The sequence below is a fragment of the Papio anubis genome, chromosome 14, assembly GCF_008728515.1.
Source record: "Papio anubis isolate 15944 chromosome 14, Panubis1.0, whole genome shotgun sequence".
NCBI classification, from domain to species: Eukaryota; Metazoa; Chordata; class Mammalia; order Primates; family Cercopithecidae; genus Papio; species Papio anubis.
Window position 1 is genome coordinate 103064234 of NC_044989.1, and position 19168 is coordinate 103083401.

At 38.4% G+C, this 19168-nt stretch overlaps 1 protein-coding gene across 5 annotated transcripts in view; it reads left to right on the forward strand.

The window, feature by feature from the left end:
• AFF3 (AF4/FMR2 family member 3) overlaps positions 1-19168 on the forward strand; it is a 599573-nt gene that overhangs the window by 378776 nt on the left and 201629 nt on the right. For all 5 annotated transcript variants that reach the window (XM_009184764.4, XM_009184766.4, XM_017947790.3 and 2 more), the window contains one exon: positions 8265-8301. In XM_009184764.4, coding sequence (XP_009183028.2) covers positions 8265-8301 — 37 coding nt within the window. The remainder of the gene's footprint in view (positions 1-8264; positions 8302-19168) is intronic.

Sequence of the window (19168 nt, forward strand, 5' to 3'; positions counted from 1 at the left end):
TACAGCATATATTATTCATATACACATGTATGTGTACACACACACATAGCATAGGCATTGTACTGCGTGAACTAAGCCAGACACAGAAAGCCGAATACTATATGTCATTACCCATATGTAGAATCTAAAATCGACACAGAAGCGGTGAGGAGAATGACGGTTGCTAGGGGCTGGGGAGGGGACAATGGGAGTGTTAGTCAAAGATACAAAGTGTCATTTATGCAAGATAAATAAGTTCTGGAGATCCTCATGCACAGAAACATGACTATAGTTAAAATTTTGTATTTTAAAGACAGAAAATAGGCTGGGCGCAGCTCATGCCTGTAATCCCAGCACTCTGGGAGATGGGCGGATCACCTGAGGTCAGTGTTCGAGACCAGCCTGGCCAACATGGTGAAACCCTGTCTCTACCAAAAATACAAAAATCAGCCAGGTGTGGTGGTTCACACTTACAATCCCAGCTACTCAAGAGCCTGAGGCAGGAGGATCGCTTGAACCTGGGAGGTGGAGGTTGCAGCGAGCTGAGATCCTGCCACTGCACTCCAACCTGGGCAACAAGAGCGAAACTACGTGTCAAAAAATAATAATAATAATGAAAATAAGAAGTGTTTTATTTTTCACTCAAAAATACATTATTATCTATCAGGTAGGGCACAGAAGTTCAAATTTAAATGAAAAGAAAAGTGTCTTATTTAGGACCACTATAGGATTTACATGGAGCTGTTTCATCTCTAGATGTTTTTGCCTTGTCCAAGAAAAAGAATAAGTGATTTTACAAAGTGTAGGAACATTGCAGATTTTAATAATGCCTTTTTTCAAAAAGTTCACTATGAATACTGATAATTTATCTTGTACAAATGAAACAAGACTACGTGAGTTTCCTATTTCTATTATAACAAATTGCCACAAACTTAGTGACTTCAGACAACACTCATTGTCTTATACTTCTGGTGGTCAGAAGTCTGAAATCTGTGTCACTGAGCTAAAATCAAGGTGTCAGCAGAGCTGCAATCATACTGCAGGCACTAGGGAAGGATTTATTTTCTTGCTGTTCCCAGTGTCTAGAGGCTCCCCCTGTCCGTGGCTCATGGTTCACATCAGTATGACCTCCACTTACCTCTTCCCTTTCTCACGTCTCCTTCTCGGACTCTCCCGCCTCCTTCTTTCCCTTATAAAGACCCTTGTGATTACATTGGCCCTGCCCCGATGATCTCCCATCTCCAAATCATTAATCACATTTGCAAAGTCTCTTTTTCCATGGGAGGTAACATCCTCACAGGTTCTGGGACTTAGAGCACAGACATCTTTGGGGGTGGCATTATTCTGCCTATAACCAAGAGTGTTACTAATTTTCACACAGAGTACACCTCTTTGAACCTGGATCTCACCAAATTTTATATTCTGACAGCTGGCCCTTGCAGTTCATGAATGAGACAGTTAACCTTTGAGATGTTCACCATTTCTAGTGTGTAGCAGCTGAAACTGTTTTTGGAATTTGAGGTGCAGAATCTCCGAAATGACTAATCAACAATAGAATTGAGCCCTTATTAAGATTGAGGGGGCAATTTGACCTCACCAGAAAAGTCGATTTAACTGTGGGTTCTGAGTTCCCAGTACCACTAAATTAGTTAGCTGAATACTTCCTAGAATTTCCTCATTTTGTCTAGGTATTGAAGGATATCATATATAATAAAGTCAATTTATAATGCACTTGGCTATTTTCTATCCTCTGAGAACTTAATTTGGAGTCGCAATTCCCTAGACAAACACCACCAGACATTTCTGCCTCATTCTTCAAATCTCAAAAGTAATTGAATTTGGTAAAGAAAAGAATCCATGACTCCTTTAAATTGGCTGCCATTATCGGGTATTTCAACCAAGAGAGAAGAAAATGTATTTGCTTTGCTTTTTTCCTTTCATTTCTGCAGCAATCTCATACATTTTGAAATGCAAATAAAGAAATCAAAATTGTAGGGCATTTACCACCCTCAAGAAAGTGGATGTCCAAAGCTAAGGCCATTTTTCAAGCATTCACGTGGTCATGGATGCTGTATCTGGTAGGTTCAGACATGGCCTGAAACTTCATTTTTTTCTTTTTTTTTTTTGAGACAGTTGTTTTTTTTTTTTTTTTTGAGACAGCCTCTGTCGCCCAGGCTGAAGTACAGTGGTGTGATCTTGGCTCACTGCAACCTCCGCCTCCCAGATTCAAGCAATTCTCATGCCTCAGCCTCCCTAGTAGCTGAGATTACAGGCACCCACAACCACGCCTAACTAATTTTTGTATTTTTAATAGAGACGGGATTTCACCATGTTGGCCAGGCTGGTCTCAAACTTCTAACCTCAAGTGATCCACCTGCCTCAGCCTCCCAAAGTTCTGGGATTACAGACGTGAGCCACCGTGCCTGGCCCTGAAACTGTTTTTGCTGATTGAGTTTTAAAGCATTATACAGAAGAATTCTAGCATCTTTACAGAATTGAGACTCCTGTTACCTTTCTCTTCACCTATCACAATGAGAATGAAAGCCAGCAAGTGTGAAGGGAGAGTACTTTGAAGTTGGAAAGTTTGTTATGCATCTCCTTCTTTGGGATGCTAGTGTGCTTCAAAAACTACCACAAAATTCTGTGCATTAAAACTCCATGTTTAGCATTACCTCAAAATAAGCATTTAAATTAATTGTAAAACAAATTATTTCAACTGTTTGAGCTTTATCAAGTTAAGAGTGAGTGTGAAGGCAGACCCAGCGAAATCAGATGGTAATTTTTCCTACCATAATTAGCTTTTCCATGGGGTTCTGGAAATATAAGGAGATATATTTCCATTTCTTGCCTTTTGTATTTCCAGCGATGGACTGATAGGGTAAGAGAGGTATGAGGGGTGGAGCCATTCCCAAGTGGTTTCAAAAAGCCATTTTTAAGTAATGCCATCATAATAGACTGTCCTGCATCAGAAACATGGCTAAAGAACTTCTGTATTTCATTGACCTAAGGTGCATTTTTTTGTTTGTTTACGTTTTCAGGTCCCTAAAATCAGGATTTGTTTTACAGTCGATGACATCTTCCAATTAATTGGCAGCCGTTGGTAGTACATGAGATAACGCAGCCTCGTACGATTTGGATGGCTTGTTACATTTAATGAAATATGATATTTATCTTAGTATTTCACTGAAGGGTTTTCTCAGATACCAGGATACCTGGTTATTTCTGCCTTCAGCAAGATGATTTGTGTAAACTTCGCAGCTAAACACCACATGTAAAGGAGTTTTAGGATTCCCATGTACCAAAAATAGTTTTGGTTTTGGGACTTTAGGATTTAATGATGGAGAAAAATTAATTCCCATCTGTCGATATTCTTCCAGGTATCGGGGAGTAGCTTTCCCTCTATGCACTTGACCCCCAGAATGACACACGTATCTGTTGAGCAACGCTAACAAAATCAAAAGCAGCAGATTAACCTTGAAAATGTCCTGATACGGGATGACAGGCACCCTTTTTATACTTTCCTGTTCTGCTAAATTTTCTTCCATGAATAGGTGTTACAGAGCCATCCTTGGGTCAAGAAAGTAATAAAGGTAGCCTTCCTCGTATGAGACTTGTTATCAAATTGCATACTTTAAATATGTGCAGTTTGTGGTCTGTCACATCCTTCTTTAAAACAAAAGTCATTGTTGAAAAAATAATTACTGTAATGGAAGTGTGACGCAGGGTAGCAAAAACATGAGAGTCAAGAAGATTTCAAAGCACAGGGTAACCCTTGAGTTTACCTGTGCAGCGCCTCGAAGGAAGAATGAAGTTTGCCAGGCAGGAAACAGAAGGCAGCAGGATGAGCATTCGAGGGGGAGGGGATCAGAACAGGATGCACAGCTGGAAGTACTGGGAGTGGCAGTCACCACATCACTTTCAGCCCTGGGTTCTAATGATTTGTACACATGTCACCTCCACTCCTAACTTGCTGGACTCACTTCTGTAACCCTTAAAAAGCTTAGTAGAGAATCTTACAGGCCTAGTAGAGTGCTCCCAGAGGAGGACAATACCAATGCACAGATGGGGCTGGACCTCCCCAGGCACCTACCTACAGAAGACATTTGCAAAGGGAGAGAAGGCGGGTGAGACAGAAGCTACACATATGTGGGTCTCTGAATGGGGTGGCAGGAGACACAAAAATGGAAAGCACTTCAGTGTGTGGTCCCTTTGGAGAAAGGAGCTTTGCTCTCCCTCTGTTCTGGACCCAGCCTTGCTCTGGCTCCATGAAGAATGAAGGATCTGCATAGCCTGTGGGGCCCCCTGGGGTTCTGTAGCTGGCTGGGAAGAACAGTCCTCCTTCAAAAGCAGCAGTCCCAGGACCCGAGGTTTGCCAGCAGACACCTTATCAGGGTGTCTGATAAGAGGACCTAAAAGGTAGGAGTGGCCTGGTAAGGTAGCTGACCCCTCCACAAGCAGGCTGGCCAAATGCCGGTAAGAATGCTAATATGACGTTTGTACCCACAGAATGGCACCGTTTAGAACACTGAGGTTATAGCCATTACTTTTGCGTTCACAGTTGTTTCAGTGTACCACCAAGAAAACATCAGCAGGCAACGTGAGAGTATATATTAGGGACAAAGTCTTTGATTTTATTCTCGCCTCTCCTGCACAAGACTTCCACAGAGATTTTTTTTATAGCAGTTACTTCCACCGTTTTGAAGTCTCTCTTCACTCCCTATCGCATAAAACAGAAATAATAACGGTTATTAATTACACAGGTGTTTTAGTTAGAATTTAAAGTTTACTATCTATGAGATACATGATCTTACGGTTTGTCATCCTAATTCAGGTCATCTATAAGCTCATCTCTGGTTCTTTGCTGAAGAGTCGGTGATCAACAATCATCCTGTGGGTTTTAGGACACACCAAGAAATTAAAAATTTTAGGTGGGCATGGTGGCACGTGCCTGTAGTACCAGCTACGAAGGCAGGAGGATCGCTTGAGCCTAGGAGTTTGAGGCTGCAGTGAGCCATGATCGTGCCACTTCCCTCCAAACTGGGTAACAGAACGAGGCCCTGTCTCTAAAAAATAAATAAAATATGCCGGGCGCAGTGGCTCATGCCTGTAATCCCAGTACTTTGGGAGGCCAAGGCAGGTGGATCACTTGAGGCCAAGAGTTTGAGACCCGCCTGGCCGACGTGGCAAAACCCCATCTCTCCTAAAAATTCAAAAAATTAGCAGGGTCTGGTGGCGGGCGCCTGTAATCCCAGCTACGCGGGAGGCTGAGGCAAGAGAATTGCTTGAACCTGGGAGGCAGAGGCTGCAGTGAACTGAGATCACGCCATTGCACTCCAGCTTGGGCAACAAGAGCAAAACTCCATCTCTAAATAAATAAATCGATAAATAAATAAAATAATTCTATTTTGTGTTAATGGTCTTAGAAAAAATTCTGTTCTTTTTTTTCTTTTTTTTCTTTTTTAAATGAACTTAATGCTGGAAACTATGTCAATTACCATTCTTGTCCATTTGATGGTGTGTGAGTAATTCCCCTCCCTAGTACAGATGCCTCCCAATGGCCCAGATCTACAGACAGCACAGAGGAGTTAACTAAATGGGACTCACAGTATTTTTCACATGCCAAAGCTAAAACTAACTCATGTCCAGATACAAACTCTTAAATTCCCTTGAAGAGAAGGAAAACATACCAATCTACGTGGAGGATTTAATTGTGGATGTCTTCTCAGTGACAGCATCTATCCAAAATAGGCCAAAATCATCCTTACAGATGATATTTTAGTCCATTTCAGGAACGATATTTCATCTTCATATAATAATTTCCAAAAACTGAATCTCAGGGTGAGAGTTGAGCTTGTTCTTTTTCTTCAGATGAATAGTTCATTATTACCATAATTGAAAGAGGTTTATTGGGCATCTGCATATGACTCAGGCTGTTTAATAGAGCGGGAATCCCTTCCCGTCTCCATTTTCCTACCCAGCCTCTGCCCACCAGACTGGCTCATTTTATACCGTTTCAGTAGAATTTCTTTTTAAAGCAGACATTAGTACTTGGATTTGAGTATAACGCAAGTCACATCAAATGACACCCCTTACCCCATAACAACCTATACTCATGGAACAAAATTCTGGTAAAATACGTTAAGCCATGTAATAGAAGTTCATTCAATTTCAATGGATTTTTGTTCCATGTGCTGGAATTTTAAAGGAGTTTTTCTGGATTTTATGTCCTGCTACTTTTTTTTCTTTTTATATTCCTCTTCACTCATTCTTTTATAAGTCTTTCATATTTTAAAGTTTTATTAATTTTAATAGCTTTTGAGGTACAAGTGGTTTTTGGTTACATGGGTAAATTGTATAGCAGTGAAGTCTGAGAGTTTAGTGTACCCATCACCCAAGTAGTGTACATTGTACCCAGTATGTAGTTTTTATCCCATGTCCCACTCCTATCCTCCCACTTCTGAACCTCCAAAGTTCATCATATCACACTGTGTGCCTTTGCATACCCATAGCTTAACTCCCACTTATAAGAACATATGGTGTGTGGTTTATTTTCTATTAAATGAGAATTTTGCAAAGAAAGAGGATGTAAATCCTCAAAACAGATTTTAATATTTTGTTTTAATGCAAGTAAAATCAAATTCAACCTGAGCAATAGCTAAACTTAAAATACTGTGTAGTACTGGCTTTATTCCACTGCAGATAAGTAGATACCATACTAATCTTTTTATCCACCATTGTGAGATTGACAGCAGTTGATGTTTAATAGAGTGTTACTGGTGGGATGATTGTCAAACCCATCTACAGGAAATGGGCAGAAGGAAGGGTTCATTCAAAGAAAAGTTAGATTAAAAGTCAATATGATAATAGGTCAGTGGCATGAGTATAAGAACCCAAACCATAAGTATCGGGAAGGAAAACGTAGGTTTAAATCTTCGTGACCTTGGATTTGGCAATGGATCTTAGCTATGACACCAAAAGCATGAGCAACAAAGGAAAAATTAGGTAAATTAAACTTTATTGAAAATTTTTAGAATTTTAAATTTAGAAAATTTAGAACTTTTGTGCGTCAAAGAACATTATTGATAAAATGAAAAGATAATTGACAGGATGGGAGAAAATACTGCAAATCATAAATCTGGTAACAGTCTCGTATCCAAACTATATCAAGAACTCATTCAACTCAACAACAGAAAGACAAACCAATTAAAAAATGGCAAAGGACTTGAATAGATATTTCTCCAAAGATGTGCAAATGACCAACAAACACATGAAAAGATGCTCAGCATCATTAGTTATTAGGGAAATACAAATCAAAACTATGTTGAGATACCACTTCATACACACAAGGATAGCTATAATTTTTTAATGGAAAACAACAAGCATTGGCAAGGATGTAGATACATTGGAACCCTCAGACATTGTTGGATTGCAAAATGGTTTCACTGCTGTGGAAAATCGCTTGGCAGTTCCTTAAAAAGTTTAACATAGAGTTATTATATAACCCAGAAATTCTGCTCCTAAGTGTATACACAAAAGGATTGAAAACATGGACTCGAACTAGTGTACATACCTGCATATTCATGGCAGTGCTATTTACAATATCCAAAAGGTAGAAACAGCCCAAATACCTATTAACAGATGAATGGCTAAACACATTGTTGTATATCCATGCAATGCAATATTATTCAGCCATAAAAAAGAATGAAGTACTGATATATGCTACAGGGTGGATGAACCTCAGAAACGTTATGTTAAGTAAAAGAAGTCAATCACAAAGGCCATGTATTGCATGATTCCATTTATATGAAATATCCAGAATAGATAAATCCAAGAGACAGATGGAAATTGGTGGTTGTGAGGGGCTGGGGGCACGGGGGGTTGGGGGGCAGGGGTATGGGGAGACCCTGCCTAATGGGTAACAGATTTTACTTCAGAGTGATGGGAATATTTTGTAACTAGATAGAGGTAGTGGTTGCACAACCTTATGAATGTACCAAATGCCACTGAATTGTTCACTTTAGAATGGTTAATTTTATGTTACATGAACTTCACCTCAATAAACAGAAAGTCATTAATACAAAAGAAAAATGATTGTGAAGTGTATTCCCAGAACTGCTTAACATGTACATGTCCACCTTCATGTCCATGTTTCTCGCTGAAGTAGCTGATAGAGATTGAGAGCGATGAATCAGTTCTGAATGACCGGTTTTAAACATGATCTCATGGTTAACTTGGGTTTTGAAAGTCACAATAAGAAAATTAATTGATGTTTCTTGTTCTTTCAGGACTCTCAGCTTGTATCTTCTGGACACAATAATCCAAGTAAGAAAGACTTCACTATGGAGTTTCATATGGGGAGCAGGGGGCAGGGGCAGAGGGCAGAGGGGGCGGGTAGATGAGCACGCAGTGGATGGTAGGTTTCAAAGAAATGCACTGAAAAACTGGGGAAAGGGGCCATTTGTTCAAGTGCTGCCCGAATGAATGACAAGATTTATCATTAAAGGTCACTCAAGATGACCTTGAGTGCACATATTCAAGGAAAGGAGGGCCAAAACAGAAAACAGTGAATTCCAAAGCCATCCCAAGAAAAGGGAATATCGTGCTTTATTATGGCTGTTCCTAGTATATGTGGAGGGAGAAAAAAACTTAAAAGGCACATAATTGGTTGTCTGAATTAAAGGAAAATGAGTGGGCAAAGAAAACCAATCAGTAGACCTTCAGATAAATGACCTTAGAATCCCTGAAGAAAAATCACAACCAGCTGGGTATGTGTACTGTCCCCTCTTCCAGAAATAGACAGACTCAACTATCTAAGAAGCAGTTTCCTTATTGAATTGGTGGCTAATAAAACACATGGGCTTTTTGGTCAAAGAGAGGATGTTATCATTCCATGAAGTCGTGTTTTAATTCTCTTCTTTGGCACTACGAATTGGTATTAACGTTGTCTTGAGCATTAAAAATGCATAAGTGACCCTGTGTCCTAAAAGCACACTCACAAAGACTGGGCTTTGTTAGTTTCACGACCAGCCAGCAAGCTGAGGGCACCCCTTGCCAATTACAAAGTTGCATTTGAAGACTGAACATCCTCTGAGCTGTAGATCTCTCTGTGGAACTGAGACTCAACCACTGGGCGTCTGTGAGACAAATGGGCTGGAGAAAAAAAGATGTTCTGGGAAATGCACTGGGAAGCAGCAGAATTTTCATGCACAGCTAGAGAAAGGCCAGTGGAGGGGGTGATGGCATAGTAGTGTGGAGGCAATATCTCTTAATTATCCAACCCACCGTTGGGATTTGCTGTGGGCACAGGCATCAGCGATGAGGCAAAATGCCAAAAGACATGAAATCTGAAGAAAATGATGAATTTAATTCTAAGAAAAGAGATCAGAAGAAATCCTGGTTAAGTCCATGTGGTGGTATACAGGCATCAGCATCGCATACCACAGACTAGAATGTCTTGAAGAGTTGTCCTTGCTTTCCTCACTGTGTCTCACCATTGAATTTAAACGTTCAGAGTAAATGGAAGATCCCATAGATGAATACATGTACCATCTGCCAGGTTGGCACTTTTGACAGAACAGCAAAAGAAATTCCTGCTGAGTGTCTGTTCTGTGCTAGCGTCCTGACTTACGGTATTTCACTTAATCGTCACGATAGCTGCATGAGCGAGGCATTAGGATCTCAATTTTACACATAAAGAAAATTAGATTCTGAGGCTAAAAACCAGTCATTTCTTAGACACTGCGCTAAAAAAAAATGACAGCTAGAATTTGAATTCAGAGCTCTCTGCCCCAAAGACACAAACTTTTCATCCCACTATGTTGATTCCCGGAAAGCTGCTGCCATCACTTCACCGTGAGATTGAATTCTTGTCCGAGGACTATCTGCTGTGATTTCTGTGTGCATCTGGCATATTTTTATGGCATGCGTAATAGTCACTGCAATTTAGATTATATAAAAATGGACCCTTCTTCTATGGGACATGATGTGGTACTATCCCTGTGTGATATAAAACCCTCTGGCATTTCATTGTCCAGGAAAAGTTTTTGATTAGTTTTTTCTTTTCTAGGAATAAGGGTTTTTTTTTTTAATTTCTTTTTCTTGAGACAAGGTCTTGCTCTGTTGCCAGGCTAGAGTACAGTGGCACAATTATAGCCCACTATAACCTTGAATTCCTGGGCTCAAGCAATCCTCCCACCTTAGCTTCCTAAGTAGCCAGGACTACAGGCACATACCACTTTTTAAAATTTTTCTTAGAGACAGCTTTTCACTATGTTGCACAGGCTGGTCTTGAACTCCTGGCCTCAAGTGGTCCTCTTGCCTTGGCCTCCCAAGGTGCTGAGATTATAGGTGTGAGCTACCACACCTGGCCTTTTTTCATTTTTAAATAAATCTTTCTCCAAAACCCCAGCACATCTACACAAAAATAATATTCCTATTAAAAGTCTGAGAATTGTCTGCAATTTACAGCACATTTGAAACTTTAGGAGAACTGACCCCACCTCCATTTCCCATGCTGTTTTTGTATTTGGTTTGGAATCATGATTCCAGTGAACGTGTAGGAAATAAAGAAATATTGAACTGCAGAGAAACCAGAAACAGAATATCTGTGTGGATTGATTACTCACTCATTATTTTAGGCCAGTGCTTTTATTCTCTTTGAAGTGAGAAAGACTGTATTGTAGAAACTAAAGGAAAGATTGTATACACAGAAAATGACTTTCAATACAAATCTTTTAAAAGGTAGATCGTTCATTGAATTACTGATCAATTGAACTTGATATTATAAAATGGAATCTAGTTAAGCCTTGAGATACTTGAATATTAACATGGATGATTTGTCTACATTTTTAAAAATTATGAGAACGTCCTGTTCAGTTGAGAGACTGCACCTGAGCACTTCTTCCCCTCCCTTCAGAATCCCCACCTGATAGCCGTGAAGCTGTAGAAATGGAAATAAATCCAAAATAGCACCGAAACCAGGAAGAAGGGCCATCAGCAAACCAGAAATTTAGTTGTGTTTCTGGAAAGACAAAAGGAATAAGACCCTACTGAAAAATACTCCTTAACAGGGAAGGTCGTCACACAGCAAAGGAAGAATCAAAACAGGAACAAGCTTTAGTGGTGGTGGGAACAGCCCCCGGGAGCCCCAGGAAAGACCACATCTCCACTGACCCCCAAGAGAGAACAAGTGCGAATTGTTTGCAGTGATGGGAACACCTGGCCATCCTTCAACCATTACCCCTCCAGCCCCATCCTCACGGATTCCCACACAGAGCTTTCAGGGTGATTTTTTTCTCAAAAACCCCCCAAAACAAAAAATACAGTAATCGTTGCTTAAAAAAAAAAAAAAATTAAAAAATGAACAGTTCACTCCTCGTTGGGAACTAATAGCAAAGAGAGAAACAGAATAGATTCTAAGATAGTACCAGACCTTAAAAATAGATGACATCGAGTAATGGCAGAAGAGTCAACTATTTCTCGAGGGAAATAAACAAAAATTCTACACACCTAAAGTACAGTGCTTTACATTTTTCTTAGAGGAGTGGGTGGAGGAAGGGCTTGGTCCTGCAGCTTGCCTGGAGGCTTGTCTTCTCTTGAGCCCTGAATGAATCCTTCACGTCAAGGTACCCTGCCCACTTACAAAGAGCCATAAATCAGCTCTTCCCTACAAGGCATAGGTGTGTTAGAAAAATCGATCAGTATACTGATACAGGAAAGCCACACCAACTACCTTGGTTAACCAATTTTTTATTTAAAAATAGGAATATATAACCAGTGAGCACCAAAAAGAAAGACTAGTCCCAAAGGAAATCTAGGAAGTCTAATTCAAGGAAAAAAAGAAAAAAGTTTCAAGTATAATTACAGTCCTCTGAAAGATTTGAAATTATTTGTGTTAAATAAAAAGAGAACAGATTGGTATGAAAAAGAGGTAATTACAGAACAAATGAACACTTGAGAATTAAAAATATGATTGACGAAATAAAATCAATAGGAGGGATGATAATAGCTGAAGTCTGAAGCCTTGAATAGAAAGTTGAAAACTTAATTTTTTTCTGAGTATAAAGCGAAACACAAATGGAAACTGTGAAAGGGATTGAAGATACACAGCAGTCAAGGTGGCATGGTCAAAATCCAGCTAGTAGTAATACCAGAAAAAAGAAAATGGAAAGGAATGAATAATAACAGAACTAGAGCACTAAGGGAAATGAGCGACTTACAATCAGAAAAGAAACGATTACTAAAAAAGGAAACAAGACCATGAGCAAGGGCCAGAACAAACAGGACAGTGGAGGACCAGACTCCTAATTCAGAAACTGGGGTTATCAAGCCCAGAATATAAAATTAGAGCCCTCGCGTTAATTTTTGGAAATAACAGAGAGGATTGGAAATGCGGTAAAGAGCAAGAAAACTTGGAGGAGTGTTAAACAGAACTTCTAGGAATAAGAGAACATAATAGAAATTAGAATTTCCATGGGCGGGCATAACAGCACATTAGACATAGCTGAGAAAGAATTAACGAACTGGAAAGTTGAATTTAAGAAATTATCTAGAATGCAGCCTAGAGAGACAGAAATGGAAAACAGAAAATGAGTTAAGAGACATGGGGATAAAGTGGGGAAGCCTAACATACATCTAGCTAGAATTTCAGAAAGGGAAAGGGAAGCGAGACAGTACTGAAGAAGATGATTGATGGCTGAGAATTTTCTAGACTTGAAAGACATTAATCTACAGAGTCAAGGAACCCAGTGAATACCAAGGATAAATGGAAAAAAAAAAAAAAAAGTCCACACTACACACATTGTAGCTAAACTGCACATAAAAATTAAAATACGCTTTAATATCTTCAAAACCTCAGCCAACTTACAGCTGACTTCACAACAGCATCAGTGGGAACCCACAAGCAGAGAAGCTGAAGCATTACTGAGTTGAGAAAAAATAACTATCAGCTTAGGATTGTGGATCTTGCAAAAAAAAAAAATGTAATGAATCAAGACGTTTTCAGACAAAAGCTGGGAAAGTTTACCACCAGTAAATCCTCGCAAAAGAAATTTTAAAGGACATACTTTGTTCAGAAGGAATGTGAGGTGCGAGAAGGATTAAATGCAGTGAAAGTAAATATGGGGAAAATTTAAACAATGTTGTTAATGTATTAAGTAATCAAAATAAATACAATTGGAATCCACAAAACAATAGCATAACATAAGATGAGGAGAATTTGGAATTAAAATCTTCCAAGTTCCTGTAATTATTTCAGAGAAGGATAAAAATTTTAACTTTGGGCTTTGATAAATTAAGTAAATATTTGCAATTTTTAGGGTACCAACTAAACTATAGTAAAAGGTATTTAACCTGCAAACCAAATGTGGAGAACATCTGACAAACCAAGTTAAAAATAGAATATGAATATTATTAGTTAATCCAAAAGAATTAAAGAAGAGAAAATGAAACAGAGTATATGGGAAAATATAGTAGCATAAATTAAATCAGTAATTTAAAGGCCGGGTGTGGTGGCTCACGCCTGTAATCCCAGCAGTTTGGGAGGCTGAGGTGGGCAGATCACTTGAGGCCAGGAGTTCGAGACAAGCCTGGCCAACATGGTGAAACCCCATCTGTACTAAAAATATAAAAATTAGCCGGGTGTGGTTGCGCGTGCCTGTAGTCGCAGCTACTGAGGAGGCTGAGGCAGGAGACTCGCTTGAACCCGGGAGGCGGAGGTTGCAGTGAGCCAAGATTGCACCACTGCACTCCAGCCTGGGCAGCAGAGCGAGACTGTCTCACAGAAAAAAAAAAAAAAAAAGTCAGTAATTTAAACAAACGGATTAGATGCAATGATTCAGTAACAAATAATGGCCAAATGGATTAAAAAATAAAACTCTAGCTCTGTGCTATTAGAATGACACATTTAGAAATTAAAGATTCAGAAAATTTGAAAGGAAAAAGGATAGGAAAATATATGCCAACCAAATACTGATGAAAAAGAAGATGATATATGTATTCTTATACCAGAAAAATAAACTTTAAGCAAAAAGCATTACTACAGTTAAAAAGGGTCACTACCCAAGGTACGACTTACCATATGGACAAAATAATTGGATATATGTAAATTCCAAATAACATAGCTTCAAATTTTTAAAAGTACAAATCACTAAATTACATGGAGAAATGTATTATCTTAATGGGAGATGTAAACATAAATTCATAACTGTTATATCATGCAAACAGAAAAAATGGTAAGGATACATAAGATTCAAACAACACAATGAGCGAGACTATATTACCCAACAGCTGCAGAATATGCATTATTTTCAAGCAGACAGGGAACAGTTATGAAAATTGACAACTACCGTACCATAAAGCAAGTTTCAACAAATTTTTAAAGATAAAAATATTGAGCTTCTGCACAGCAAAAGAAACTACCATCAGAGTGAACAGGCAACCTACAGAATGGGAGAAAAGTTTTGCAATCTACTCATCTGACAAAGAGCTAATATCCAGAACCTACAAAGAACTCAAACAAATTTACAAGAAAAAAACAAACAACCCCATCAAAAAATGGGCAAAGGATATGAACAGACATTTCTCAAAAGAAGACATTCATACAGCCAACAGATACATGAAAAAATGCTCATCATCACTGGCCATCAGAGAAATGCAAATCAAAACCACAATGAGATACCATCTCGCACCAGTTAGAATGGCAATCATTAAAAAGTCAGGAAACAACAGGTGCTGGAGAAGATGTGGAGAAACAGGAACACTTTTACACTGTTGGTGGGATTGTAAACTAGTTCAACCATTATGGAAAACGGTATGGCGATTCCTCAAGGATCTAGAACTAGAAGTACCATATGACCCAGCCATCCCATTACTGGGTATATACCCAAAGGATTATAAATCATGCTGCTATAAAGACACATGCACACGTATGTTTACTGCGGCACTATTCACAATAGCAAAGACTTGGAATCAACCCAAATGTCCATCAGTGACAGACTGGATTAAGAAAATGTGGCACATATACACCATGGAATACTATGCAGCCATAAAAAAGGATGAGTTTGTGTCCTTTGTAGGGACATGGATGCAGCTGGAAACCATCATTCTCAGCAAACTATTGCAAGAACAGAAAACCAAACACCACATGTTCTCACTCATAGGTGGGAACTGAACAATGAGATCACTTGGACTCAGGAAGGGGAACATCACACACCGGGGCCTATCATGGGGAGGGGGGAGGGGGGAGGGATTGCATTGGGAGTTATACCTGATGTAAATGACGAGTTGATGAGTGCTGACGAGTTGATGGGTGCAGCACAGCAACATGGCACAAGTATACATATGTAACAAACCTGCACGTTATGCACATGTACCCTAGAACTTAAAGTATAATAATAATAATAAATAAATAAATAAATAAAAGATAAAAATATTATATTGACCATGATCTCCAACCACAATATGATTAAATTAGAAATTGATAATGAAAATATGACTAGTAGGGAAAACACATGTTTAGAAATTAAGAATCTCTTCAGATATTAGTAAATATTTGGGACTGAAAGGTAATAGAAATACCTAATATTAAAACTGGAGGAAGAAACTAAATTAGAGGGAAAATTGCAGCTTTCCCTCTAAAATACTCATACTAGAAGCCGGGTGCAGTGGCTGACACCTGTAATCCAAGCACTTTGGGAGACTGAGGTGGGCAGATCAATTGAGGTCAGGAATTCGAGACCAGCCTGGCCAACATGGTGAAACCCCGTCTCTACTGAAAATAGAAAATTTAGTTGGGTGTGGTGGTGGGCACCTGTAGTCCCAGCTACTCGGGAGACTGAGACAGGAGAATCGCTTGAGCCTGGGAGGCGGATGTTACAGTGAGCCAAGATCCCACCACTGCACTCCAGCCCGGATGACAGAATGAGACTTCGTCTCTAAATAAATAAAGAAATGCCTCATACTAGAAAACAAAAAAATTAATGAACTAAGCATCCATCTTAAGAGCTGAAAGAAGAGAAAATAAACCCAGAACAAATGGAAAAGAGATTTACAAAACAAAGACAAAAGCAGAAATTAGTAAAATAGCAAAGATAAAAGTTTAAATGTCAATGGAGCCAAAAGTGTATTCATTGAAGATATAATACAGTTGACACACTTTCCAGAGAGATTGGTCAGGACAAAAAGAGAAAAGGCACAAATAAATAATACTAGGAATCAAAAAGGGAAAAAATGTGATGCAGATCAAGAACAAAAATATGAGCAAAATTGTGCCAAAATGTTTTCAAAACTAGATGAAATGACTGTGATTAAAATGATTCGTCAGGCATTATATGTATATATGTAGATGTTTTATGTGAAATTTACATATAAATATAACCTGAATAATCTTATAACCATTTTAACAATTGGCCCAGTAATTTTTAAAAAATCATTCCACACACACAATTTCAAGGCTAGACATTTTTACCAGGGATTCTACCAAAGTCACAGGAAGAGGTAATTCCAAACCTACACCCTTCTTCAGATAGTTAGAAAAAGCCAGCGGTTCTCAACTCGTTCTGTCAAGGCAGTATAACTTTGATATCAAAACTCGACAAGCCAATACAAGAAAAAGAATTTACAGGTATCATTCATGATCATAAATGTAAACATTCTAGGTCAAATATTTAAATTCCATCCAGCAAAGTACAAAATTTATTTTAAAATATAACTCATAATTAAGAAACTGTATTTATTTTAGAAATTCAAAGTTGGATTCTTTTTATAATATTAACATGATTAATTATATTAAAATATTAAAGGAGAAAAATATGATTGTTTCAATAAGTTAAGAAAAAGCATTTGATAAAATTCACTATACCTGATTTAAAGGAAAAATAGCAAATCGGGAATAGAAGCCCACTTCATTAACACAATAACAGTATCTGCCAAAAAACCTCAAAACAGCCATGCTATTTAGTGTTGAAACATTTGCAGCATTCCCCTCAAGATGAGGAACAAGACATGAGTTCCACTTTCATGCAACATTATCCTGCACATCCTTGGTCGAGGCAATAAACTAAGAAAAAAAAAGTATCTGTTAGAAAGGAGAAAAAAATTCATTTTCTCAAATTATCTTGTCTATGCGGAAAACTCAAAAGAATCTACAGACTATTAGGATTAATAAGAAAATTTAGCAAGATTTCTGTATACACAATTTCATTTCCCTACACTAACAATGAGTTTAAAACAACTTTTAACGTTAGCATAAAAATATAACTTACTCAGCAATAACCCTGTGAAAAGATGTGTTAAGACCTCTATGGTGAAACTTAACCAACTATTGAAATATGTTAAGAAAGGTCAAAATAAGTGGAGATGCCTAATACCAAGTACATGAATTGAAAGATGCAATGTTGTAGAGATACAAGTTCTCTCCAAATATCTGTAGATTTAGTACAGCTCCAGTCAAATTTCCAACTTGCGTGTATATGGAAATTGACAGACTGATGATACTCAAATTTATACAATAGAACAAAGAGCTAGGAATAGCTCAGATGTACGTGAAGAGCAAGGTTGGAGCTTCGCCTTACCAATATTTTAAAAATACATATTAAAGCTTAGTAATGAGGGCGGTAATAGACAAATTGAGCAATGAAAGCGATTGCATAGAGACCCGGAAGCAGATCCACAGTTGTTTGAAAACTGGACTCATGGCAGAGATGATGATGTAGATCAATGGAGAAAGAATGGACTTCGAGTACCGTAATAACTGGTTATTTCTAGGGAGAAAAACGAAACTAGCTCCTATCCCACACCATATACAAAAACCAATCCAGGCGTTTTTTAAAGATCAGTAAAAGGATATGCTTTTAGAAGACAGTATAAAACATTTTTCTGATGTTTTTCTTAAATCACAAAAAGTGTCAAATAAAGAAAATGATCTATAAATTTGAGTACATTAAAATTAAGAACTTAACATTATCCAAAGATAACAGAGAAAGTAAAAAGGCTAACACTGGGAAAAGGTTTTTTTGTTTGTTTTGTTTTTGAGACAGAGTCTCGCTCTGTTGCCCAGGCTGGAGTGCAGTGGCCTGATCTCGGCTCACTGCAACCTCCGCCTCCTGGGTTCAAATGATTCTCATGTCTCAGCCTTTCTAGTATCAGCCTTTCTAGTAGCTGAGACTACAAGGCGCCTGCCACCACGCCTGGCTAATTTTTGGGGGGTTTTGTTTTTGCATTTTTAGTAGAGACGGGGTTTCACTGTGTTAGCCAGGATGGTCTCCATCTCCTGACCTCGTGATCTGCCCGCCTCGGCTTCCCAAAGTGCTGGGATTACAGGCGTGAGCTACCACACCAGCCAAGTTTTATCTGTATATTGAAAAGTTATACAGACACACACACACGACTACATGTATGCCTCTTATTGAGACAATAAAATGTTTCTATGAATGAGAAATTAATACTAAAAAATAATTTTTAAGATACGACACAGAAGAGCAAGCACAAAATATTTACCTCATTAGTGCTCAGAGAAATGCAGACAACACAACAAAATGTTATTCGACGTTGTTAAATTAGAAAAACCTTTAAAACCTTGATCATAACGAGTGTTGGTGTGGAGGTGAATCAGTTGGAAGTCTCAGGTACTGTCTGGGGAGTGTTAATTTGGAAATCAGTTTTGGATTCCCTGCTCCAGTTGGCCATATGGAAGTCTTAAGGCCGAGAACTCCTAACATGTGCATGAGGAAGCGTGTTCATGAATGTTTTCTGTTCTGTTGTTCATAATGGAAAAAATCTAAATGTCCATCAGAAGAAGAACAAATAAGAAACTCTGGTATATTTATACAATAAAGTATTGCACAGCAGTGAGGATGAACAAACGGTAGCTACATGCAGTATGATGGCTAAATCTAAAATTCATAACGCTGCATGATAGAAGTGAGTCTCAGAAGAATGCCTAGGTATGGTTAGAGTCGTATGAAGTTTAGAAACAACAGTGACCAAAAAAGAGTTAATTTATTAATACACACATAGGTGGTTAAAAAGGAAAAAAAAAAAAACAAAAACTCTCCAGAAAACAAAGAGAATGATTGGCACACAATTCTTTTTTGTTTTTTTTTTGTTTTTTTTGTTTTTTTTTTGAGACGGAGTCTCACTCTGTCGCCCAGGCTGGAGTGCAGTGGTGCGATCTCGGCTCACTGCAAGCTCT